The sequence below is a fragment of the Phasianus colchicus genome, chromosome 4, assembly GCF_987193195.1.
Source record: "Phasianus colchicus chromosome 4, bPhaCol1.hap1.1, whole genome shotgun sequence".
Classification (NCBI taxonomy): domain Eukaryota; kingdom Metazoa; phylum Chordata; class Aves; order Galliformes; family Phasianidae; genus Phasianus; species Phasianus colchicus.
This window is the reverse complement of record NC_143439.1, coordinates 20,387,507-20,413,678: the sequence shown is the minus strand read 5'-3', so window position 1 is coordinate 20,413,678 and position 26,172 is coordinate 20,387,507. Positions and strand designations below refer to the sequence as shown.

General features: G+C 46.5%; 1 protein-coding gene across 1 annotated transcript in view; it reads left to right on the top strand.

Moving 5' to 3' along the window:
* The first annotated feature begins 676 nt into the window (after positions 1–676).
* TET2 (tet methylcytosine dioxygenase 2) overlaps positions 677–26,172 on the top strand; it is a 70,284-nt gene continuing 44,788 nt past the window's right edge. The window contains exon 1 of the mRNA XM_031607624.2: positions 677–786. Coding sequence (XP_031463484.2) covers positions 757–786 — 30 coding nt within the window. The 5' untranslated portion in view covers positions 677–756. The remainder of the gene's footprint in view (positions 787–26,172) is intronic.

Genomic DNA, 26,172 nt, shown 5'->3' with positions numbered 1-26,172 from the left:
ACTGTAAAGGACCAACGGGACGTGACACCCTCACGCCTCACTGCACGGCTGGCGCTCCACTTCCCCGGGGGGGATGGGGGGGGAGGGAAGAGGGGGGAAACAGCCAGCCCCCAGAAAGCCCCCAGAGCGCCCCAAAGGCCCCAATCACCCCCACGACACCAACGTGGGGAGGGCTGCTGCAGGTGGGCGTGGGGACACCGAGGCGGCATTTTAGGGGGCACCTCTTACTTGCAGGGGGGTATTGGTGGGACTGTTGTCCTTTGGCGGGGCTCTCCCAGAGGGAAAAATCTGGTGTGGATGTCAGTCGGGGGCGCGGGGTTCAGCAGCAGCGCTGCAGGGTGCCCGCACGTGAGTTCAGGGCACAGGGCTTTCCTCTGGAGGAAACGGGGGGCGGGGGGGGAGGGGATTTACTGCTGATTTATGGGGAAAAGAGGGAAAAAAGAAGGAAAAAAACGAGGAGAGGGGAAGAAAGAAAAAGAAAAAGAAGAAAAGGCAGCAAAAGGCGTTTCAGAGAAAAGCGCAGAGCGGCTCCACAGCGGCGGCGCGGGGCGGGCGGGGGCCGGGGGCGCTCGGGCCGCGCGGGGTCGGGGCGCGGGGGTGCGGCGCGGGGCGGCGCGGCGCGCGGGGCGGGCGCCGACGTCAGGGCGCCGCGTGCATATTGATGCGGGGGCCCGGCCGCTTTCGTCAAGGAGCAGAAGGAAGCAAGATGGCGGCCCTGTAGGAGCGGGGAGCGCGGCGCCCGGCTGTGCGTGCTGGATGTCGGCAAGGCTGAGGGACGCGGCGGAGGTCAGAGCGGCACCCCCGCCGCCGGCGGCTCTCGCCGGCTGCCCCGCGGCTCCCCGGGAAGGGCGGGGGGGAGCGGCGGGGGTCGCGCCGCGCGCCCGCGGGTGGGTGGGCGCCGCGGCCCCCCAACATGGCTGACGGCTGACAGAAGCGGCGGGGCCCCCCACTCCGCCCCGCCGGGTCCCGGCTTCGGCCCGCCGCGCCGTCCCCGCCTTTTGTGTGAGCGGGGGGCGCGGGGCGGCGCTGCCCCCGGGGGATCGGCGCGGCTCGGGGGCTGCGGGCTGCCGGCGGGGGGGCGTCGGGGCCGGCTTTGTGCCGCTTCCCGGCCCCGGCGGACACAAAGGCGGGCGCAGCCCCGCGGGGACGAGAAGAGGAGGGGGGAGCGGGGCCGGGGGGGCGGCGGAGGGCAGGGGAAACGAAACCGGGGCCGGGGGCGAGAGGAGCGTGTGAGTGTGCGTGTGCGTGCGGGAGTGCATGAGGCTGGCCGTCGGGCCTTCCCTTTTTTCTTTCCCTTTTCTGTTTGTCTTTTTTTTTTCCTTTTTTTTTTTCCTCCCTCCGTGCAACCTCCGCGCGCGGGGCCGTGCCCCCCTCGCTCAGCCCTTCCACCGCCGGGTGACAGCGCGGTGCCCCGCGGCCGCCCTCGCAGCGGCGCCCGAGATTGGGGCAGAGCCGCTTGCCCCAGTGCGGGGCGGTTTCCCTTTCGGGAGGGCGATGCGAGGGGCAGCGCGCCGCACCGCGCCGCTCACACGCGCTGTTTCCACGCACGCGGGCGGCAGTGAGAGCGGCGCCGCGCCGCGCTCCCCGTGGCGCTCGTAACGCGGCACTGAGGAGTTTCGGAGCGGAGGAGAGGCTGCCCCGGTGAAAGCAGGTCAGCGGGGGTCGTTTGCCGGCTGACGGGGCCGTGCCGCTCGCGGGCTGACGGCAGGCTGCCTCGCTGCGGCGGGGGTGCGCGTATCCTCAGCGGGTGGCCGCTTTCCCCGCGGCTGTGAGGTGCGTGCGGGACGGGACGCGCTCGGGGTGGCCGCGGGCGTCCAGCCGGGAGAGCCCCGCGCTCCGGGGCTGTAAATCATCCCTCCTTATCTCCGGGAGCCGGGGCGATTTGCCTGAGCGGCGCGCGATGGCCGCCTTAGCTCCCGTCCTTCGGGCTGCCCCCGCTTTTCCCAAACGCCTCGCGTTCTTGGTGTGCGCGTTTCGGGTTTCTAGGGGTTTTTCTTTTCCTCGTTGCCTCAAAACCTGCCTCCTCTCACCCCTCCGCGTCAAGGTAAGCCTGTGCTGTTTATATACGGTTCACCATTTGCGCGTGATGACTAAGAGCAGTCGTGCAACAGGTTTTGATAGACTGTGGTGCAGAACACTGCCTCTTTCAGCTCTTTCCCTCTCAGACAGGCGGCACCGAGCTGTGCTGCCCTCCAACACCTCCCAGGCTCCGGTTCTCTGGTGCTGAGTAGTTGGTGCTTTTCTAAAGACTCAAATAAAACTCCATACAAAACATCGATGCTATTTTGCTACATCTGTGTTAAAGACAGTTTTGTGTGTTTCTCATTCCGCTCAGAAGTTTTTTTGTTTGCATTGTGCTTATTTCTGTTCTGTCCCCAAAATGCTGGTAAATCCAGCCAGGCAAGGGCTCCTGGTCTGTCTGATCTGTTGCTGTTAGCACTAAAAATGAATATAGGTGTCTTGCAATTCTTCCCGTAGAAAAAGCCCTTTGGAACCAATGTAAATAGATCACTGTGGGGCATTATTCTGACTCCTTTCCTTAGTGCTGTGGAAAGCACAGTGTGAGCCCTACCAGTGAGTCTGGGAGGGATTTAAATCTGGTGTTGGGAAGAGAAGAAAGGGAGGGCAAAGATGTAAAAAGTTGAGTGTTGAGGTAGTGGGACTAAGCTGCTGCTCACCAAAATGAAGAACTCAGAAGTCACGTTTCATAGGGAATAGTTCTGTATTGTTCTGGGGAGTGATGCTGAGAAGCTTTGCAAATGCTTCCAGGGACCCCAGAAACCAGTCAAGCGTTGCCTGATGAGAATGTGTTAACAAGTACCCAAAAGAAGAAAAAGTTGAACAGTTGGCACTGGGGCTCCTGAGTTTGCTGAGCTATCACCGCTCGTGGTAAGGTTTTTAACTGGGGCTTTGGCATCACTGGTTCCTGGCTTTTTGCCAGGGAGACTGGCATTGTTTTGATGTAGAGTGCATGGTCCTAGACTTTGGTGTGTCAATTGTGTGTTGTTTAAAGAACACAAACAGTGTGCCCACTGAGGAGCTGTATTATGACGGACAGACTTCCAAGGTCTCGTGCTGGCACCAGCGCTGCGTTGGGTGACAGAAGTGGGAGGCTGTGAATGTTTGGGTTTCTGCATGCAGAGTCAGGAGGCTCTCTGGCTGCTGCCGGCACCAGAAGGGACCATTCTCTTATCCTGCGTGTTTCAGATGTGCTGGGATGCGGTGTCCCATATGGTTCTTTTCTAGGTTAGCAATGGCCAAGTGGCTCTAAAGGAAAAAACCCATGCTTTGGAACAAATCTGCTGTTTGGATGTTGAAAAAATTGTGGAGTTTGGGTTGCGGTGATGTTACCGACCCAGCAGAGTGCTTCTTACAGAGCGTGGCTGAGCTTTAAATCACCTGCTCCGTTTCGTTCCAACTTGTAGGCATTGGGCTCCTGTAGAAACAAGAGGTGGTGGTTTTCGCGTTGTCTGCTTTTCATGGTGGAATTTCAAAGGAGCTGTCAGACCTGGCTTATCAGGGTGAGCCTCCTGCCTCGCTCGTGGAGCACCGCACGGGAGCTGGAAGCGTGGTAACAGCCTCTGTGAGCCAGCTTCACAACTGGAGCCTGAATGCGGTGGGACAAAGTTGCCAAGTTTCAAGTAGAGTTGGTGGTTATCTTGGAAACAGTGCTGGGGAACACAACCACAAATGATTTTGCCAAATAATATACAGTATTTGTTTAGTCCAGCTCTCAGATTGCTGCTAAGGCAGTCAGCCAGCAGCAGTGAGCATTGTGACATCACTTTGAAAGGCAGCGTGCTGGTTCTGAAATGGAGTGGGATGTACTATGATTCATGTTTTATTTTTTTTTTAAAGCTGTAGTCTGAATAGAGATAAAGCATATGACTGCATCATGGCTGAGAGCCAAAAAGGGAATTATATGAATCAATCACACTTGCAGCATTTTTCCCATCTCATTCTCCGTAAGGCAGTGAGTACCTTCTTACTCATGTAATGATATTCTGTAGGAAATGTATCCTTTTAAACACTGAACAAGTAACTAGTAACAAGTTGCCACAGTTCAAGCTGGTATGCTTTCAGATCGTCACTGATTGCGTGTGCAATTTGCATAGCTTGTCCCTATATCCTAGGCAATAAAGTGTTAGAAATGGAAAGTACCATGAGTAATCATCTTCTCAGTCACCCATTGAAAGGAAATCACTTCTGCCTTCCCTGAGGGCAGACAAACCTCTTAAAAATGGAGAGGAAAAAAACAACCACCCATTTCTCAAGGAATTGCTCAGTGTGTGGAGGCGGAGATGGAGGGGTTAAGGAATAAAACGGTGAAGCTCCAGCATCAACTGGACTAATCCCAAGGACAGCTGATGACTGACCTGAAAAGTTGTTTGGATTAGAGTACTGGGAGTATGTCTCATGCTATGTAGCAGGGGCTGACAGAAGGTAGAGAAAAGCAAGACTAGAAGCATAGGAATAAGTAGCAGCTAACTTCAGCCACATCTCTCTCAGTGCTCGTGAAACGAGGGAACAAAAATGTCCTGTCTGTTAAGAGCATCAGAAAGCACCACTAGTTGTTGATACTAAAGGATTGTAAATCTGGTGGCACCAAAAAGAGTTGCTGTGCTTTGAAGAACAGGTTCACAATTAAAAAACTTAAAGATTTAAATTGCTGGCTCTCTTTTCATGGATGCTTGTTCATCTCTGTCAAACACCTTCTAAAAAGCTGAATCATCTCAGCAACCCAAACAGAACTCAGGTTCTCCTTTTAAGCCCACATTTCTGGGGGGCGGGGGGTGTGCCAAGTTGGAGTGTTGTTGCCTTATAGCATACGTATGATGAGAAACTCCAGTAGGATTATTCTCACAAATAAATAAAGGCTTGTAGCATTGAGGCTTCGGTTTGACCTAGTTCTTGTTGTGTTTGTGCCTCTAGAAACAAGCAACAAGCCAACCTTGTCTAAAAATAAATAAATAAAATACATGCAGCATTTCTGTTGCAGTCTGTAGAAGAACAGACTTATCCTATACTTGAACTGAACAAGACAGGATGGAAATGCTGAGTTTTCCTAACCAAGTAAAGCATGGCTTTTAAGATAGTTTCTCCCGCTACTAGTATATAAAAGGCTTGTTTCCTCAGAAATGTATCTGAATGCTGAAACAATTAAGAATTTCATGATGAGGTAAAGGCAAGTGCTTCCACAGTCTGTATGATTCCATTTACCAGAGAAACTTTCCAAGCTTTGCTATCAAGATGGAACTGTGAAAAAGCCTCTATGGTCCTGGATGAGAATGTGATTTTTGTTTGTTTTTTTTTCTTTTCTTAGTTGTAAAAAAAGAAACAAAAAGGGAAATCTGATTTCATAGAAAGCATGTTGTATTAGGAAAAGTGTTTATGTTCCTCTCAGATCAGGGAGCAAAGCAGTGAGTTAACATAACCAAGAATAACTCGATAACCACAAGGTACCCATTGGAAACCCCTTCCACAGGTACAGGGCAGTACCCTGGGCATTTTCTGGTTAATTATGATGATGCAACTTAAGCAACATGAAATACCCTCATGTGTTTCATAGCATCACTTCTGACCTCTAACATATTCCAACGATTTCTGCATTCTTTACTTTTCATGAGCTACGTTATCTTGAATGTTACATTTTGGTGACTAAAACTTAAGCAATTCTTCCGCTTAATCTTCCCTCTAATAACGCATGAAGAGCCCAAGCTCTGTCTTCCAAGTGTCCTGGCACGAGCTGCTCCAAGTCCTGTCGTGTTGGGGAAGGATTTGGCGCCAGTGCAGTGACGCGGCAGCCTACGCAGTGGGTAGGTGCTGAGGTCGGCGATGGCTCCACGCGGCCGCGCGCACGTGGCTGAGTGTTTACAAACAGTGTCCCAGCATCCTGGGCAGCTGCCCTGACGCAGCCCGGAGTTCTAGGAATGTCCCCACTCCTCATGGGAGCAAGGGGAAGAAATCCAGCACGTGGAGTTTAAGAAAACATTGTAGCTGGTTTTTTGGCTGGGCTTGCTGCCTCTGTGTTCCATTCTAGGTCGTTGGCTCCTTTCTCCAATGCCCCCGTTTTCCCCTGCACTTGAATGCGTTGGAATGGGCTGACCCAGAGTACAAGACATGGTTAAGGGAACTGTTACAAAGGTTTCAAATGATTCCTCCCCATTCCCTTTTCAGAAGCATATGAGGAATCCAGTCCCAAAAGCTTTCGTGACAAACAGCTCTTAGCGGTACATGAATCCCACTGTAAGTTGTTAATATATTTTTTCATTAATTAGGCATGACTCCCTGCCTGCTCAAGTAGTAGCACTTTTTTTTTTCCTCTTGAAAAAAATAAATAAGAAATAATCATGAATGCTACTAATTTCGTAAGTAAAATCAAATAGCTGAAAGTCTTTATTACTTAATGAGATGTGTTGACACAAAGAGGTGTCACTATTACAAAAGCCAACACCACTGCAAGGCAAGTTTGAGATCTCCATTAGGCTTAAGAAGCTCAGTGGAGATTTCGGCACTTGCTCAACCAGTAGAATCATGCCACCAATCTGCTGGGATTTTTTTGTTTTAAAGTGTTGGTAATTATCGGGGCCGTCTTGCAAGATGGCTTCAGGAAGCACAGACAAAAATGCATCTCATTGTCCAGAAGCACCCAGCTGGCAATATTCCTGGTGCCATCTCCTGTAGACCTAGCCGAAGCTGTCAGACAGGTTCTGATCGGAGGAGACTACTCACACCTGTGCCATGTGCACCGTATCTCATCCTGTGCACGTTTTTCAGACTCCCTCGTGCAGGTTTGCAGCGAGCGCTTGGGAGGGTGTATAGAGTGCATCACTCCCTTTGCAAAACGTGTCCCAAGAGCTGTTTCTTTTCCATACAGAGAGGTTGGTACAAGTGTCTCTTCCTTATTCTGAATTTGTCTACATGAGTCATGGCATTCACTATCATACAACAGAGTTTGAAGGCCAGTGCACTTGTGACACATGTAACTTTTGACATTAGTTGTATGTTTGCACGAGTTGCTTCATTTCACACAAGCATTGATTATGATCAGCGTATTTTGTTACTGCACTCCACTGGTTTCTTTCTCTTCAGTCCTCTTCTTCGCTGGGCACAATGGTTTGTGTCACATCCAGGATGTGCTTTTGTTTCACCAAACTCTTCACCTTCTTTTGTTTTCTTCTCTGACTTTTTTGATCCACAGTTGCCATCACTCTTGCAGCCACTGTGCTAGCAGAAGGCAGCGAGCCAAAATTGAGAACAGATAAGAAAATATATGAAAAAGGCATTTCTGAGTTTGCACTACCTGTTCCTCCTCTTGCCACTTTTAGTGCTGTTACAGGGATCAAAGGGCAAACATTACCCCTGTTCCTGATGCTGACACTGGAGTTTTGCCCTCAACTTCAGTGTCCTTTAATCACCTCCCTCCCTATTCGTTCCTTTGCACTATACACGAGTGTTCACACAGCACTCACCCTTGCACTCCTGATACTTGTTTCATTTTTGTTTAACTTGTTTGTTCTCTCGGTGCTCCTTCACTTGTGTCTGAAGTCACGTACTTTGCAGTTATCTAATTTTTATGCTTGTCAAAGGACATACAACTCCTTCTGCTCTTATGTAAGCAGAAAGGAGAAAAGAACGACTGCATATTTCCTCCTGTGCAAAAGCAGCATTACTGACCTGGTAAAACAAGGAGAATGAGCTGCTGCAGGAAAGTTGGTGTTGCCAAAGTCACTAAAGTTCACACAGATGAAAGATTACCATGAAGCTTAAAGTGAAAGTATGGCTTAATAAAAAGGAGTGCAGTTCATCCCTGAAAGAGAACAGATGAAAGCTGGAGGATTTATTGGACCTTCTTTTCTCTGATACTAGGGGAAGTGGGGGTGCATGTGTGTAATAAAGATCCTCATGTTTTGTTTATTGATTTATATTTCTAAAAGATGAGCCTTTCATTCCCACTCTGCTCCTTCGCTGTCTTTTCCATTTTGCTTTCAAGGTGAGCAACTGGGAAAGGCTGGATTTTTAACCCCTGTGTATTTCCTGTAACTGGCAGACATTTTGGAGAGAAAAAAAATCAGTGCTAGTGAGTCCACATTTCACACAGTTAGTTTGCAGGAGCGACTGAAAACAGTGAGCAAAGAGGGCAATGCACTCTTGGTATTTATAAACACGAAAAATGCACAAAAGAGAAAAATGGTCTTTCAGCTTTTCACTGTTTCTGTGCCACTCTCCTTTCCATGGAGCATTTGTGCTTTTTAAAAAAGTCTAGACCTGAGCTTTTCCGCTTCTGCGTAGTTCTTCTTATTGCACAGAAGAACCTTTTGAAGGTACGAGAAAGAAGTGGGAAGAATAAGAACTATGCTGATGCATTTCCTTTCTCTCCATTATTACATGTAGTGCCTGAGAAGTGGAAGAGGTTAGGTAGGGGAAAATACATCTTCTTATGCAATTTTCCACTGTGCTTATGTTGTGCAGTTGACAACATGTTAGGTACAGGTGGCTTTTTTCTTCCCCCACCCCCGGTGCTGTCAGCTGACTTGTGATCCTGTGAACTGATGGCAGCCCCTGTGCTTTGCAGAGCTGTAACAGTTGCCCTATGCAGATAGAGTGGCAGGAGCATCTCCTTGCACTGTAGCAACCGAAAAAAAAAAGTCTGGGGGTACTTTTCGCCCTTTTGGTGGTAAGGGGAAGGAAATGGGTGGGAAAGTGCATATAGAGATGGATTTATTTATTTATTATTGTTTAAAAATAAAAGTTTCCAAAGCATTTGCAAGTTAACATGTTTCCTAGAAAATACATATCCTAATTGATGGGGTGAAAAGAAGTTTTGCTTCTGGAAGGGTGAGTCTGTAACTACCTGCTGAACAGCTGCTTTTTCTTGAAGCAACTGCTACTGGCTGCTTGGAGGTGCTTTGTTGGGCAAGCTGCAGCATGAGTCGCATTTGCGATGGCAAATCTGATGCTTCTAAATACAGGGAGAGTGGATAGAGTGAAATTAATTATTGCGCATTAGGAGGCACCTCATATCCCAGCCACGAAACAAGAGTCCCACTGCGCTCAGGGCTGTACAAACATAAGCAGCAAAAGGGAACAAAAGTGGCTTAACTCGGTGAAGGAGGCAGTGACAGAAAAAGGAAGCCTGGCAGTGCACGAGGACCAGAATGTCAGGATGTCAGAATGTCGTTTGTTTATAAAGCAAAGCAGAGGCAGACAGCTGCCTTCCAAAAACCTAAATATTTGCGGTAAATAAAGCTAAGCTGCTATTGCTACCTGCTCTGTGCACGCATATGAAGAGAAGTCCCAGCAGTCTTTTCGCTGGGGTAGTATTAATGAGAAGGCAAAACATGCATGGAGTAAGGGAAAGTGTGTAGAATTAATAAGCAACAACTGAGAGCCAAAGCTCACAAAACGTGGTACAAACTCTGCTGGAGCCATTCATTTCAGTACTTTAGAAGAAAACCTAAAAGACATACAGGAAAGCTGTGGTGTAGCTGGGAAGTGAACCGGTATCTCCTATGCCCCAGTGCTCTACCCATGATACCCTCCTTCCTGCTCATTCAGAGCTTTACAGATAGTTTTCTCTGCTTACTAAGATAACAGAAGTATCAATTCTAAGAAACAGAAACTTGAATCAGAAACAAGTGGCTTTTCACTTTCTTCAGAAGCTGTTTTTCAGTAACATTTTCTGTTAATTGACAACACATTCAGTTTTTTAGTTTTGGTGTTTTTCTTCTGTTGCTGTTGGTTTGTTTGTTTGTTTTGCTGGCCAAACCTCAGAACTTTTAAAGCAGCAGCACTTGTCCTGCACAACCCAGCAAATTGTACCTTGAGAACTTCATTCATCTCCTCAGTGAAGAGGACTGCTTTTCTGTTGTGCTTTGACCCATGAAACCCCTGACTGAAGTGAGAAAAGGTGCAGAGAAGGGTGTTAGCAGCCTCTCTGGTGCTGCAGATGTTTCCATGCACTTCCAAACAAACAAGCAGAATCTCACAATGAGCTAATTTATAATTAAAAATAGTATGTTGCGTCGGTTAATTGCAATGTGTGGGACGGAGTTGTGTAATGCCATTTCAGTAAGTAGGTACTCCAGTAACTCCCATTAACCTTTAATACCCTTGATCCTCCTATTCATTCAGGCAGGATTTCCCACAATCTGCAAACTGTCCTATATGCCAGCCCCAACCTACCACACGGGTCCCGTTTTGATCTGCTTTATCAACTAATGGCTCGTCCGGGTTCACAAACCCTCACACTGACATCATACTTGGTAAAGGAGCTCAAAGAAGAATTAAAAAAAAACCAAAACACAAATGTAATTTGCTGCCAGAAAGCCTCTCTGCACAGACCTGTGTTGGTGACACAACCCTAGGAGCATTTGGAACTTTTCATGCAGCAGACTTGAATTGCAGATGGTAAATCGTAATGCTGTCCTTTGGTCATTGGGAGTTCTTTGCCGTGAGCAGCCACAGCTCAGACTCCCCATTTTGGTCCATAGGACGCCGAGCCAGGAGCCTGCCTCAGGGAATTTCAGTGCCTTCAGAGACTCATGATATGAGCCATGATGAAGTGCTTTCGGAAATAAAATCCGATGGGTAATTTAGCTCGGCAGCATTCCCTTGGATGCTGACAGAAGCAGTTGACCATGAAGGACAGATGGATTTTCCCCACCATGTTTACAGATCCAGCCGTGCGGCACGCCGCCCCACAGAAAGATGGGGAGGTAGCACAGGGGGTTGCCTGCTCACTCCTCCCAGTTCTCTCTCATCCTCAGGCAGTTTTGAGGTTTGGCAGCCGGGTCCCACGTGGCTCACGCACGTGGTGGCGGTGTTTACAAACACTGTGACATGCTGGAGGGTGCCACACGGCTGGGCCTCACTGCCGCGGCGCACCGTGTGCCAGCCCATTTCTCGCCTGCACCAGTCACAGCAAGATGCAGCTCTGACGGAGGCCACTGGTGCCTCTGGGTTTGCTCGTTTTACGTTTAGGCAACGTGCAGTCCGACGCTTTAGAGCAAGGTTGTCCACAGTGAGTCAAAAATAGAAACTTTATTGCTCGATAGAGTAGTAGCGCTGGAGAGCGCTAGCTAGACGCACATGCAACAGCGAGGAAGGTACTTTTCTGCTTTCCAGAGACATTGCTCAGGAATTGGGTAACGCTTACAGTAGGGCAGAGTTTCAGAAAGGAAATGAATGGGTGCCTTTTCTTTTTCCCCTTAACGAGCCTGGGACCCCTTTCCCTCCAGACTGAAGGGACAGGTCTTGACAAAATGCAAGGTGCTTGGAGCAGCTGGTGTTTGAACCTACAGTTGCAGTATCCTTAGGAGAGGACTGCTTGGTTTTGCTTTGTTTTTGCAGGCCAATGGCATTCAGCAAGAAAGAGGTTTGGACAGCTGTGCGTTGTGGTATTAAATGGCCTCCCATAGCTGGGTCACACGGAGACAAAGCATGCTTATTTCCAGGCTCAGCTGAAATGTATTGACTTACTTTTTGCCTCTCTCCTCATGAGTTCGGAGTTCAAGGACTCATGTATCTACTGTACCTTGAGTTCAGATAACCAGATAGAACACACAGAGAGAAACAAACAGAAAAGCCTGTTCTCTTCAAAGACAGACATTTTTCCACACCGGTTCCCCTGTTGTGTTTCAGGGTGTGCACTATTTGTTCTTCCCCTTTTGTTTCGCTCCCTCCCGGCCCCCTCTGCCGTGCTGCACGCTTGCCCGCTCACAGCCGCCGCTGGCTTGCCGGCCTGAGAAGTGCAAACTCAGCAGGGACTGGTAACACTTTAACTCTTTGTCCTATTCTCAGCTCTCCCAGCAAAGGTCAAAGCAAACAAGACTTACAGCTGCACTTGAAACAGAATGGTAGAGGAGGGAGGGACATCTGCCACGGGCTGTTGCCCCTCCTGCCTGGTTCTACTCCAAGCACGTGAAGTGTGCGGCCAGGGTGAGATGAAACTTTCCATAGGCTTTGGGAGCCGTATCTGCTAATTTCTCCTGAAGAGGAAATGAAAGACTCATGACTTTTGTTTGTGCTGGCCATATCTGGCTTTGTGCAACCTCTGCTGATAAACAGGAATAATTTAGGAGTTACTTCCCCAAATGTCTGAAACACGGTCTTAGTTTCATTGGTGCAAAGCCAGCAAAAAGCTATTACAGACACGACGTCTCGGTTATCTGTCCTTGAAGTCATTTCAGAAACATTGGCAACGTGCCCCTATACAATTCTCTTCCCTAACAGCCATAGTTTTGCATTGTGTTGAGGGACTACGCCGGTCCCTCAGTTTCACTGAGGGCAGAAATGAGTTTTGTTTGCCGTGAGAATGTTTCAAAGCCCTGCCATTTGCTCACCGCCGAGCAAAGGAACGTGCCTTGACACCACCAACGCTAGCACGGGCCCACCTGTGCCACACACAGGGAGAAGGTTCCCGCTGTGCCCTCCTGCCAACCCGCCAGCCCATCCCACGTGGCCGCGAGGGCAGCGTGCCGGTCAGAGAGTTGGCGCAAGAGAGTTGGCGCAAGCCGGCTCAGCGACATCGATCCGGCGCCAAGGTTTGCCTCTCTGCCTGGCGCCCTGGCCGGTTTTGATGCTTCACCACGTGCTTACGCACGTGGTTCCAGTGTTTACAAACATGACCCCAGAAGTCTTACGGGCAGTGAGGAAAGAGCCAGCAAATGCCGCATGGCCTGCGTGAGGCTGACCCGGCCTGCTGGCGCCAGCAGCGAGCAGCAAGGCGTGTGCACCGAGCGCAGCCTCTGCGCAACGCCACACACACAGACGATTTTGCTTCCAAATTGTTTTGAAATATCATTGCCACCATGAGAGAAGTTTCCGCCATAAACTAAAAATAGTTACTATTAGCTAGCAGGAGCAAGCAAGTGATTCAGAGACTTGAGGATAGAAGCAACTGTGTTCTTCGGCACCGTAAGTTTGTTTCTTTGCCGAACTGACTCAGAAAGTAATTTCAGTGGTAAGGAAGTGCAAAACTGGCTTACTTTGGCTACAATAAAAGAACACTGCTTGAACGTGTGGTTCCTTATTGACAGTTCCACTTTTATTCCTTTATTAACACTTGCACTCTGGCGCTAACGAATGCTTTGCAGTTGGGAATTGATGGTCTGTTTAGGAAAAAGGTGGCTTAGTAGTTTCCAGTGACACACTTTCTACAAAATGTAAATGCCACTGCAAGGCTGACTTGATTTTTGGCACAGGCCTTGAAAGAGAAATGCATAGCTGAAATGTCCCTCTAGCAAACCAGGCATTACACTCAATTGCCAGATGTCCACATTTCTTTTCCATATGTACTTTCTTAAGCACTGCTGGATATATTAAGTGTTTATTAAAAAATAAAATCTATTTGTCTTTTCCTTATCCTTGAAGTTCTTCAAAGAAGTTTGTATTATACTCCCAATTACTTGAAAACAGTTTCTTTTCTAGAAGTTAGCAATTTATTGTAAAATGGAAGTACGTAATCAGACCATTTGTTGTTGACAGGCTCCAGTGCTCTTGAAGTTCTCTCAGAAAAACATGTATGTGGAGGAAGACAGGCTATACAACAGTGACTAGTTGTCAAAGATAAACACAGCTTTCTTAAAAAAGCTGCTAAACTAGCAAAAATAACCCATGTTTATTAATAAATCACTTCCAATTTTTACTTTTGGAATCAAACAACTTACTCCCAGCTTTACAAAAGCCTACTAAATGCTGAAGGGTTGTTTGGTTTTTTTCTTCCCAGACAGAATGGTTGACCTTTCTGAGGTAGACAAGATAGTAGAAAGATCATAGTTCTATTTTATACTTGTTACTATGATACATCTTGGTGTTTGTAAATATCGTAATGGCAGAGCCCTTAGGAAAGACACACTATGAGCTTCCTGGTGCTCTTTTCCAATATGCTTCAATCCCGTTACTGAATGCAACTTCTGCAAGTAGAAAGCTAGCCCAGAGTCTTCACCTTTTCCATCCATACCCATAGCAGCTCTGCATTAGTCATCAAAGCCACTGCAGATATTTTTTGTTATTTAGACAACATTAAGCAAAGAGGCCAAAGCATGCCTGCTCTGGGCTGGTCACTAGCTCCTTTCATGCACTCCAGTAGCTCTCACCAGTGCAGGTGAAGTGCTCTACAGCTCTGGCCCTGGCTCAGCACTTGTTTTTTCCCATCTCCTAGCTAGCTGAATGTTGCATTCAGCATGTGAGCAAATGCATTTCTGCCAGTTATTGATAGCTTTTCTCTGCTAAACTTCTGAATGTTCATTATGATGTTCATTACAGCGTGTACAATGGATCTAGAAATAAGCATGGAAGTACTAAAAACAGGTCACTGCCATGTTACTATTTTAAGAGTTCTCTGTTGCATATTTTCTGCCTGAGGAAAAAAAATCCACCTTACAATGAATCTGTATGAGTATGGGCAGTCTCAGAGAAAGAAGACCCAACAGTCTTACTGTAAAACCTCTAAATATGTATAGTTTTTTTCTGGGTACATCATAGTACATCTTCTGGAGTCTTTCTCCAGAAGTCCTGAAGCATTTTTCAAGATGTTCTGAATCAGAAAGCATCGAGGTTTACTAGGACTAGTTTATTAGTATTTATGATGGGGCTGTGGGCTTTCTCAGAACATCTGATATCACCAGGGGGAGAGCTATACACAAATGATGCATCTAGCGCATCTTTGACTCACAGAGCCTTCTTGCTATTGCCGCTAATATTTTCTTAAATTATAAGACCCTCTTCCAATGAAGAAAATGTAATGAAAGAAATGCTGCTTATGATGAATATTATTTTATTCAGTACTTTCAAGTTGGAGGCAGGGGGTAAAAGAATACTGTAAGATTTGCCATTGTATGCTACAGGGTGAGTAACCACTATTGTGTCAGTTTAGATGAGTATCTCAAAATAAATACAGACTCTGTCATGAGTCTGTCCTCTAGGTAAAAAAGTAATGGAAATCTTGTTTAACAAGTTCAGCAAAAGGCACACCTAAAATTTAATTATGCCTTCAGATGCATAGGTGCAATTCCTAGTAAAGAGTTTTGCCCAGCTGCCAGGGAACAGTCTCAGGATGTAATTTTTCTTATATGTAGAGCATTCACTGATCAATAATCAGTCAGTCTGTAGTTATGGGAAAAGAATTCCTCAGTGAAACAAACGACTACTACAAGCCACAGCTTTCTCTGCCATGGGTGTGTATGAGAGATTCTTGACCATATTATAACTTTCTGCCAAGCTCCTCTTCCCTACCACCAGCAAAGCCAATCTACCAAAAACCAAGAGAATACGGAAAAGAGATGAAAGAACACCTGTGGTATTTACCGCAGGGGTTTTCCACTAATATCTCTTAATTGGATGAGAGCTGGGAATTTTGAATGGGATCTGAATTGCTCTATCAAAATTTGCAGCACCAGATGGAGCAGAGGGAGGACTCCTTGACCCAGGAGGGCAGAAAGGGACCACATTTACCCTCTGTTTCCTTTACTAGTTGTTTTCTCAGCAGAACAGAGTTCCTTAGCAGACCAACAGCTTATTATTTTTGCACATGCAGAGGAGAATACACAGGGCACCTGTTGGCTAATACATTAAGTTATGTTAACAACTGCCTGTAGCATTTGAAGGCAAGGTAGGAACATCAACAAACCTGCAGAGTATCTGCTCAGCACAAACCACAGGCACAAAATGCTTTCCAGAACTGCTTACAAACAACAACAACAAAAAAACCTCCCAAAAGGCGTGTGAAATAGCTAAGGAAAAGGCCATTTCATCCTTCTCCTTTCCCCCAAGCCAGATGAATTGTAAGTCTCTTGCTCTTGATAAATACTTGGACAGTTTTGTCTTGAAGACCTCTGCTAGCAGAAATCCTATATTATTCCAAGTCTCCTCTTTTTGATCAACTTTCTTCTTTCTGAACAGATACAACATTCCAGCTGAGGCTGTGCCAAGGCTGAGAAGACAAGTAACTTTATGCCTGACAAGGGTGCAGAAATGGGACCGTAGCCTGGACAAAAATTGTCTTTTTTCTCAGAAGTCTTTGACATCAGCTGTCCAGCTTGATATCCACTGTAACTCCCAGAACACCTACCCAGGCAGTTTCTGACTCAGTGTCTGCACTCACCACTGTTCCTGCCTCTTGAGATACTGCCCTTGAATTAACAACACATGAAACCCCAGAACTTCAGAAAAGAGATTACCTTGTGACAGCAGATAAACTCTGTCATCGAGTAGGAGGAAATGAAGACAGGATGAATTGCAAAATGTGCCATTTGCACTTTTGTTGGGGTCTGTTGACTCACTAGGCTGTACATTTCTTGAGCAAAGACCACGTCTTCATTTTACCTTCATTGCTGCTATTTCATGCATAGCAAAGAGCTCTCTTGCAGAAGACTATCTAACTCCCTCCTGTGGACTTAAAATCAAGAAGCTGGCCAGTGATAAGACTCATGATAAAGGGGTAAGACTGTATAAGCTGGAAGCCAAACCAATGGGTTGTTTTGTTACACTGCTCTAAGAGGGTCCCAGCCTCTATCAGGCATTAGGTGGTCAGGTGCACTCTTGTCTTTCAGCAGCCTCTTTTTCTCATCCTTTTCAGTTCAGTTTATGCCATACCCATAGCCTTACTTCAGTGTCATTCCTACCCCTTTTATCTTTCTCCTTGAGTCCCTGTGACATCAAACACCTTCATGGGCATTGTATCTTTGCCACAGACTGATAGATTGTCTTGATGGATATATTACTTAAGACCAAACCTCCTCCCCTGAATTCTCTCATTAAGACCAAATCCTTCCAGTGACAGCTTTACTTGTTCATATTGTTTATTCTTAGTTGGGAACTGGAGTTGGACTCGATTATATTTATGAATCCCTTCCAAATTGGACTATTCTGTGATTCTATGATCTAGGTAGTACTGAGAGCAGCTGAGTGTAGGTACTTGCACTACAGGGCACCAGTAAAGAGAGGTCAGTAAACAGATGGTTTTACATGAAGCTGATGGTTCTTAATCATAATGTGACGTATGGTTTCATTATGCTATACTGAATGGAGATAGAAGTATATTTTGGAGAACCTGAGCACTAGAAAAGACTTTTTTCTTTTGCTCAAGTGCCAGAGGTCTGTGGTTTTGCAATGGAAAGATCTGAATTCTCCTCTTTTTGGTCCAGTGAAACTTTCAGATGAAACTGGCACATTCTGCACATTCTCATGCATCACTGCTTTGATTACAAGAGCCTGCTCTGGGTGTGGGCCTCAACATGGGCAGCAGGGAACTAGGGAGGAGCAAGTGGAGCCCAGCAAAAATAACATGAGGGTGAACTCTGGGTGCCATGCACTAGCAGCAAGAGAGCAAGCAGAGCTTTCCCTTCAGCTGTGCTGTTACAGTTTGAAGGAAGAGATATTTGGAGAAGTAAAAACTGACATTTTTCAAACTGCTAAAAGGAAGCAAGTATGATCTGGTGTGCGCAATCCAAGGACCTTGCTGTTGCTGATGCAGGTTCCTCTGAAGTGGCAGGCATTTTGATGAATTAGGGCAGCATCCAGGCTCTCACTCCTAGGCACGCTTTGGGAGCTGCGAGCTGCAGGTGATAGAACCCTTTACCATTCGTACCTTCCTCCAAGCATCTGTCCTTTAGAGACAACAATAAAACAGCGCTTGCTCCAATGTGGTGCTTCTCAGCTGCTGCTGGCTATTCTCCTCTCTGCTCCTTCCTCTAAAGACTTCGCCACAGCGCCTGGGAGAGTTACTGCTGCCAAAGCAGGGCAAAGAAACTCTGTTATTAGGGTGAGCATGCTCAAAGCGACCACCTACCCCAAGAAGCTGTTTTCTTCAGTTGTTTGTTTTTGCAGCACCCAGAAAGTTGTAGTTTATGCCACCAGCAGCTAGTGCGGTCACTTAAACAGTTATTTCTAAAGCAGTGGCACGAACTGTTAAATTATCTAAAGCAAGCAAACCAGTGTTGTGTTTTTTTCCAAAGATTAGATAGAAGGAACAGGAAAAAGCTCTCTCCTGTCATTTTCTCCTTTTGTTTCTTGTTTTAATGTTTAATGAACATGTGATATTGTTTTAAGCTAGTCCTGATGGTCTTGTGAAGTTAATATTTAAAGCAGATGGCCGCAGTGCTTTAATAAGGCGGTTGCTATAGAAACACAGTGCTGGGAAAGCAATAGTTTCTGTAGCGCGTGGTCTCACTGAACAGTTTAAAGGCTCTCAATCTCCATGTAGCAGGCCCAAAGAGGACTAACCAAGAAATGGAAAAGGAAGACAGTATGCCTGTGTGGAGTATTTACTTCAGCTGGGTTCCTCTTAGAGTTAGCTGGATAGCTGACATTTTTGTGGCTTGCTAAAGAGCTGTTTGAAACAACAAGAAACATGAGAAGAGAGATAAGCAAAAATATTGATGGGGGGAGGACTGTGGGCAGGAGATAGATCATTGCAGTTATCTCTCCTTTGGAAGGTGAATTGGATACAGACATTAACACAAACAAATTTAGAAGCACAAAACACCCACAAACAGTTTGCCAAAACACCCAAATATTTACTTTGCAGTCCTTATGCTTTTTGTTTACTTCATCTTTGCATATCTAATCTTGCCTACCAACAATGTTGCAGCCTTAAACAGAGAAGGACACATCCTGTACTTTCAGGATTTTGTTTCTTCATTGCTGCTTCTGGTTTTCTTTATTCTGCCAAAACTGTTCTAACCTGAAAGTACCTAAATTCCTCTGCGTGCGCTGAAGAATCTTATAGGCTGTCATACGGACTTTAGAAATCTTTTTTAAAATGTTGATTGCATATATAGCTATGAATTTTCACTAGATCGGGATATTTAGGAGGAAAAACAGCAGTCTTTGGGAAGGGATACTGCTTCTTCAGACAGAAGTGGACAGGAAAGTGTGTTGCCTCATGTGATCGTGGCTTTCCCTCCAGGGAGTTAAGAAGTAGTTTTCAGAAGTTGAGTGCATGCACAGAGATAATGGTTGTAGAACCATGAAGCAAGGAAAGTTGCAAAGCTGTCATGAAAAAAAAAAAAAAAAAAAAGTAAAAATACCATGGAAACATTGTAATCTGATGTAAAGATAGCACTTGTGAGAAATAGCCATCCTTTCATAAAATCTGGCATCCTGTTGGATTGCAAGTCTTGTGGTATAGCCAGCAATGGTGCTGACCTGGACTAGGTTCAGAGGGAACTGGAGACAGCTTGGTTATTTTCTTTGCTTCATCCTTTCTCTTGTTTCTTTCTGTTCTCCTAAACTCAGCAGATGTTTGTGCTTGTGTGGTTTTTGCTTCCCTCTGCACTTTAAAGCATCTTCTCTAACTTCACCTAATCTGGGTGAAAGGAAGGATGGGGAAGCAAGAAAGGAAGAAAAAAAAAGGAAGAAAAAGAAAAAAGCTGTGATAAACACTCCAGTAATGGGGTTTTCCTCTATCCTGAGACTTAATCAGTGCCTGTTTTTCTATGGTCATATCTGATTCCTCTATGGGCTTTTCCTGTGACTGAAAACTTTAGGAGGAGGAAAACCACATATGATCTAAAATACCTCCCACTTTTCTACTTTGTTACCACAGTCCTCACCAACATCATCCTCTACACATAGCCGAAGTGCGCCTTGCCTACTTTGTGCCCTCCTTTAACGTCCTTCCTTGGCAATGTTCAAATGTTACTCTTCACCCCCCCTCACAGGGCTTGGTTGTGTTTTACTCTCTCCCCCTCTGCTGTCTTCCATTGAATAGCACTGCTTTGCAGGGAAGGCTGAACAAGTTGAGAATCTGGAGGGGTGTTTCCTGCCCTGCTTTTCATATCCTCTGCTTTGGTTTGGGATCACCGATAGTGCAGCAGTAGGGCTACGGACAAGTAGTCTGATATCAAGCCCTTAGGTAATTCTTCAGTACAACATTCATGCTCCATGGATGAGGCAGCTCAACCTCAGACCTGATCCACATGCACTTACACTAAACACAGCAACAGAGCACAATAACAGACATAGTATCTCTGCCTCTATTTTCATAACAGGAATATTTTTAGGCATGACAGATATTATGAAGGAACTCTGCCCAGCTGCATTCAGGATGGATGAGGCATGCTATTTTAGGTTATTACATAGCAGTTCTCAAAAAAGAAAGTTTCATAGCAGGCAGCCAAATGCTGGCAGGGAAACCATTCCCTAGGACACTGGGAGGAGGACCACGAGGGGAGCGGGTGACCCTGTGGCTCCACGTGGATATAGCATCAGTGGCCTCAGGAGGGCTTCCCCCATCCTGGAGCACCTGCTGCCAGATCCCGTGGCTGCTGCCCTGGGTAGGATTGCAGTTCCTGCTCTGAAAAGCTTCTTGTCTTTTTCTCTCCCTTAACTGTAAACCTGATCAGGAGCAATTTTTCCGCAGTGATGAGTTGATCTCACATACAGTACCATTGACTGCAGGGCGATCACATGTGGTTTGAGCTGTGTCTGTGTAAGAAGCTCACAGTGCAGCCTTCTGAGAAGGAACAGATAACAGTAAGGGGAATCAAAAGCACATCATGTGTTGTTTCAGAGCCCCTTGCACAGCTGAGACCTGAAGACATTCCTGCAGTACATAAACAGCAGATGAATAATAATTGTCCTGCATAATCTGTTAATTAGTTGTAAATGCAAGTACATGATGGAGGTGCAAAACTCAGGACCTGACTGAGTGAGACAATGTACTGTGGAGAAAATCCTCGCACCTTTGAGCTTCAAATACTGCTTTTGTGGTAAATACAAGAGACAGAAGAGGCACAGAGCTCTGTGTAGAAAGGTAACAACAACAAAAAAAATCAGACTAAGCATGGCTTGCAGTTGTGACACATTGCCACTTGTCTGCTGTGTATGGGCTTCTCACTCACCCTCACAGAAGGAGCAAAAAATCCAATGACTGTAACCCCTGGGAGCACCAGTGTGCTGATTATCTCAAAACGTTCTGCATGAGTGCTACGGAGCTGGAAACATTTGACGTTGGTGCAGTCATAACTAAACGTGATCCCATCGCAGTCAGCAGAGCTGTTTGTGGGATGAGCTCATCCCCTGTATGAGTAAGGGGCTCGTCACTCAGCCAGTAGCTGCTGTGGGAAACCTCTGTGGGCTGAGCTGAAAGCTGTTGAGAAGTGGTGGCATTTAAATGGCAGACACGGCAGTTCAAGAACATGGGGAATGAGAAACTCTGCTTCTAACATTTCCTGGCACATGACAATTTTGATAAGGGGATTACTCTAAACAAAATTCTCAGTCTCGAGTGCGTTCATCGCTTTAATTAGACCTAGCGTAGATGGAAATTTACAGTCTGCTTAAGCTTCTATTTAAATCTCTCTGCTATGTTCCCTTTGCACACCTGTCTGAAATAAAGTTTGAGTGGAAAGAATAAACTCGTGGTACTCTTTCAGCTTCACTCTACCAGAGAGGTGCCTGTGTCTGGGTAAGCTGCTGGTATTTAGAACAATTTTTCTACTAGATAAGTGGCATCTGTGTGTCAAGCATGCCTACGCACGGGTGTAGTGGGCAGCCAAAGTAAGGGGCAACGTGAGGGGGCTGTAACCTCAGGAGCATGAAGACCATTCATCCACTAAGTTCCTTGAAGTTGCCATGATAATGTGCTACTGGTATATAATCCTGTGTCAGCTCTGTCCGTAAATTACATTTTCTCACATAGAAATACACCACTGACTCTTCTGAAACCACGTATTTGAATGCTGCAAGCTTTGAATGCTACTTCTGATAGACAGGACCTGCCCTTGTAGTGAAAGTGTGAATATTGACTCCTTGACACGATTTCACATTGACTGCTAACGCAGTTCATCACTTTGTCTAATCTTGAAAAACCCATATGCAATGGGGCTGGAGCTCTGTCCTCTTAAACAAAGCTTCACCCTGCAGGGGTGAAATGAAAGGTCCAAGGTGGCAGCGGGCAGCTGGTGGAGTAGGGGGGGCTGTGTGGCTGCACCACCACACCCCTGACCCAACCAAGGGACCGCAGCCTACTGCCACTGTCCTACATTGCAGGCACCGTGTACATGCTCACACTCTTTTTGTACATAAACTCCAAAAAAACCTTCTCACAAGAAGATGTAACCACATTAGAAGTCTCTTGAATCATACCAAAAAAAAAAAAAACCAAACCCAAAAGAAAAAAAAGAGCACACTCCTTAAGCACCCCCACCACACTCCCTAAAAGCAGTGACTTAATTGTAAACCCACAGGAGTGAACGAAGTAGATCTGGTTTCAGTGATCTTGGAGTCAAATCATTAAGTTTGATTAAACAAGAGCTACCTAAGCATACAGATATGACTTAATTGGAAAGCTTCCTTTACAATCCCACCTGAATTATACCTGCAGTGAGGAAAGCAAGCCCACCAAATTTCTGGATCAATGTTTCTGGCGATTTCTGTTCTAGCAGCAAGCTGCCTTGGGTGCTGAGCGATAATCTCTTTTTCTCTGCTTGCTGACTTCCCTTCCCCCTTCCCTTCCCCTTATTTACTCTGTTCTTTTCCTATCAATACGTGCCACAGTACTGTACGTGCAGTTACATTACTGTTTATCTGATGGAGCTGAAAGCCTAGATCTTTCTCTATAACTTCTGTGAGCCAAACTTTAAAAGCCTCTCCCTCTCCTCCCCCTCCCAGATCCCTTCAGGGGAGAAGCAATATGAACAAGAATACGCACAGATCTCTTGAGAATACAAATTATGTTCTGAACAGAAAGTTGGCTCATGCATGTCAATTACTTGTTATAAAGAATAAAACGTTCACCTATATTTAACCTTTAGAGGGAATGGAAAAAATAAAGTTATTGCTTTTTCTGTGCTATTTACTAAAGTGGCAACTGGCAGGAAGAAACTGCAGAGGGAAAAAAAAGTTGCTTGGGAGGATTGTGGGAGAGTAATTCCAAGCAGGCAGCGAGGGAGAAAGTCTCACAGCGAAAGACAAAATTGATTTGTTGCCAGGGTGTGCAGCATGGGAAAAAGAGACATGCTCAGCAGTGGTGCTTAATTGTCCTTTTTATCCTCAGTGCACTTTTTGTAGCTAGGCAGAAACAAAACCCAACCCAGTCCTGAGTCAACTAATGCAAATGTGCAAATACAGAGGAGTTTCAGCCTGCCTGTCCCAATGGCCGTTTCAGCTTCTTTCTTATATGTGTTAATAAAACACCTGTAGTTTGGGTCACTAGGACATGGGCCATGGATTATTTGTTTCAGGAAAGCTTGTTTCTTGTACATCTGTTAGTTAATGTCTTTTAAAAACTCTTTTGCTCCATTTGAGGTTGTGTGTATTTATTTGCTTACTGCAAACTTTTCTGCTCTCCTGAGGGTTCTCGGTGTCTTCAGGAGATTATATTGGCCTGTAGTAGCAGAGCTGTAAATCTGCCACTCTAATTAGACAGAATTAGCATACTCTGTGACTTCAACATCTAGCAAGGTAATAATTAGAAGGAGACAGGGAATAAGAAATTGGTCAGTAATAAAAGCATCATGTGCAAGGTAGTGAAATGTGATGCCAAAAGAAATCAGGTGAACAAACTTTTTTGTGAAGATGCATAAATGTGAGAACCCAAGCTGAACATATTTTTTTGCCACTGCTCTTGAAAAACAGGGCCCTGTGCAGTTCTCCCCTCTGCTCAAGTCAAGCTCCAGAGCTCCAGCAGGCATTCCTTCACACCAGTGTGCTGTCCTGTATACTCCCTCATACATAACTGTTTAGAACATCCACTGCATTTTATCTAAAGTAAACCTCCTAGGCCACACTATAAGCAAAAAGTGCAAAAGTGCTTTTTTTTTTCTTTTTTTTAATACACACAGCAGAACTATTATTTGCATAGATCTCTCTGGCTTCTGTGTACAGGTGTGGATTGGTACCAGGAGCCAAATGCTTATCTGTGCATGGCACCTACCCAAGTGGGAAGCTGCCACGTAAGTTGTTCAGCACCCAGGTGCTGGTCTGGTGATGTGCATGTGCCTCAGGAGACACAAGGGGCAGCTTGGCCCCAAACTTGTGCAGACACACTGCTGAGAGAGGGACTGGTGGCTGTAATACTATCCATGGTAGCAGTCACGTGATGGGGATGTGGCTGGTGCTGCTTGGGTCTTAATACTGCTCTTGACACCTGGCCACCCTCCAGAGGGGAATGCAGAGCACTTGGTGCAGCCATCCAGCCAGACCCCCAGGGTATCGAGGGAGGCAGGCACTGCTGTAAGTCATTCCTGGTTTGTTTGGGGAGGGAGGTGTTAAACGAGGGCATTTCCTTCTTCGGGAAATGGGTACTTGCAATAGAAAGTTATTTTTAGTCCCTCTGCTTCAGGAGCTGATACACACAGCCCTGACCTGCCTGCTGATAATGCATTACCTCATTTGCAGCTCTGCTGCTGACGCTCACTTGCTGTGTCCTTGCCTGAACCTGGCAGGCCCCGCGTGGTGCGGTTGTCACAGCATTGTTTGAAGAATGGAACTGCGGCAACGAGGTTGCTACCTGCTCCAAGCAACGCAGGAATCCAAGGAAACCCAGCACAAATGTATCTTAGCAGTAGCAGGTTCATGTCTATGTTGGGCCAGAACTATCTGGAACTATAGTCTTGTGCGGCATGGAACAACCTTGTTGTGCTACTGCCATCGCTCAGGCCTCAAGCCCAAACTCTACAGAGGTAAATCAGCACGGCTCTGCTGAAATCAGTGGAGCTACCCCATCTACAGCAGTGCGACATCTGCCCTCGGCTGCTCTGTCTCTTGCAAAACCACCAGACATTCTGGCCAGAGCAAACAGGCTATCTCCGGCATGCCGCTTGCTTCCTTAGAAAGCTGGGCGCGGACAGCCAACAGGCTGCCTCCCTCTTGCACCAGTGCCAGCGGCTGCCTGCGCGGCACCGGGCCCATCTGTACACGGGCCGGCCGCTCCCCTCGGCGTTGCCCGTTGCCTTTCCATGAATTGGCGCGGGGCCGCACGGCCGCGTGCTGATGGGCTGGAAGCCTCCCGCCGGGACCGCGCGTCACCCCCGTGGCACGCTCGACATCCCTTGGCCTACGGCCCACGGTCTGCAATTCCAAGTCAACACTCAGACGAGGCTCGTCACCCAGCTGACAGCATAGTGACCTTACTCCGTGACACAGATTCGGTTCCACAGGTCACAGGGAAGGTATCGGATAAGCCATTAGATCATTTTGAATGGGAATTTGTGCCAGCGATTAGAAATTAGCTAGGTGAGTGACATCATCCTAACCGCTTCTCCCAGGTCACCTGTATTTGGCCATGTTGTCACCAAAGACCTTTACGTTGTCACATCTGTCACTGTTACTGTTAGGTCACACCACAGTAGTCTAGAATAGGTAATCCACAAAAAGCCAAATCTTATGCTTTTGTTTGTGACGTGGCATTAAAAGAAAGTAAGCAGAAAGCCTTGCTTCTCCACAGTCTCCTTTCTTGGCTATATAAACTTTGTTTCACCTCTTGCTTGCTCTGTTCACTTTCTATAAGCTGTAAAGCATCACTGCTTTATTTCAGAACTTGCTTTCGTAAGCTTTTTCTTCTACTATGTTCATAACCTCTTTTTTCATATCTAACCTTCCCCACTGCACATTCTTGCTCATCTGTTCCTGCCCTCCTTAGAGATCCTTCCTTTCATCTCACTGCTTTCTTCCCCGTGGCCAAAGAAGACCAGACATTCGATATCTCTAATCTAATCAAGCGCTGCATCTGTGTCTGGACACGAGCAGCACTTTCCTCGCTCAGTTCTTTGCAGCCCCATGTGTTCTGTTCCTGTGACTGCTCATCTTCCCTTCACATCCCTCAAGCCTCTTTTTTTCAGTTCCTGTCACCAAACTTTGCAGCCACCTTCAACTGTTTCCAAAATAGTTCCCTTCCTAAATTAGAAATTAGGAAAGGACTTCCCCCAGCATACTCCCAGTTTCCGGGCCTTTTTGGTTCAGAGGCTCTCAAGCCTTTCATTTTAACATGTTTGAAGTTATTCTGTGGGAAAAATTGTTGCCCAGCACAAAATCATCATCGTGCAGCTGCACAGCTAACCCTGCGTCAAGGCAACCCAGCATTTTTTTCAGTTGCAGCACCTCTCAGCGCTGTCTATTTCTGCAGCATTTTGCTCTGGGTGCATGTCTGATTTACCCTCCCTAAGCCATCAGCTGCCAGAAAGCTGTCAATCCAAAGCACAGCCTTCCTGCCAGCACCACATGACA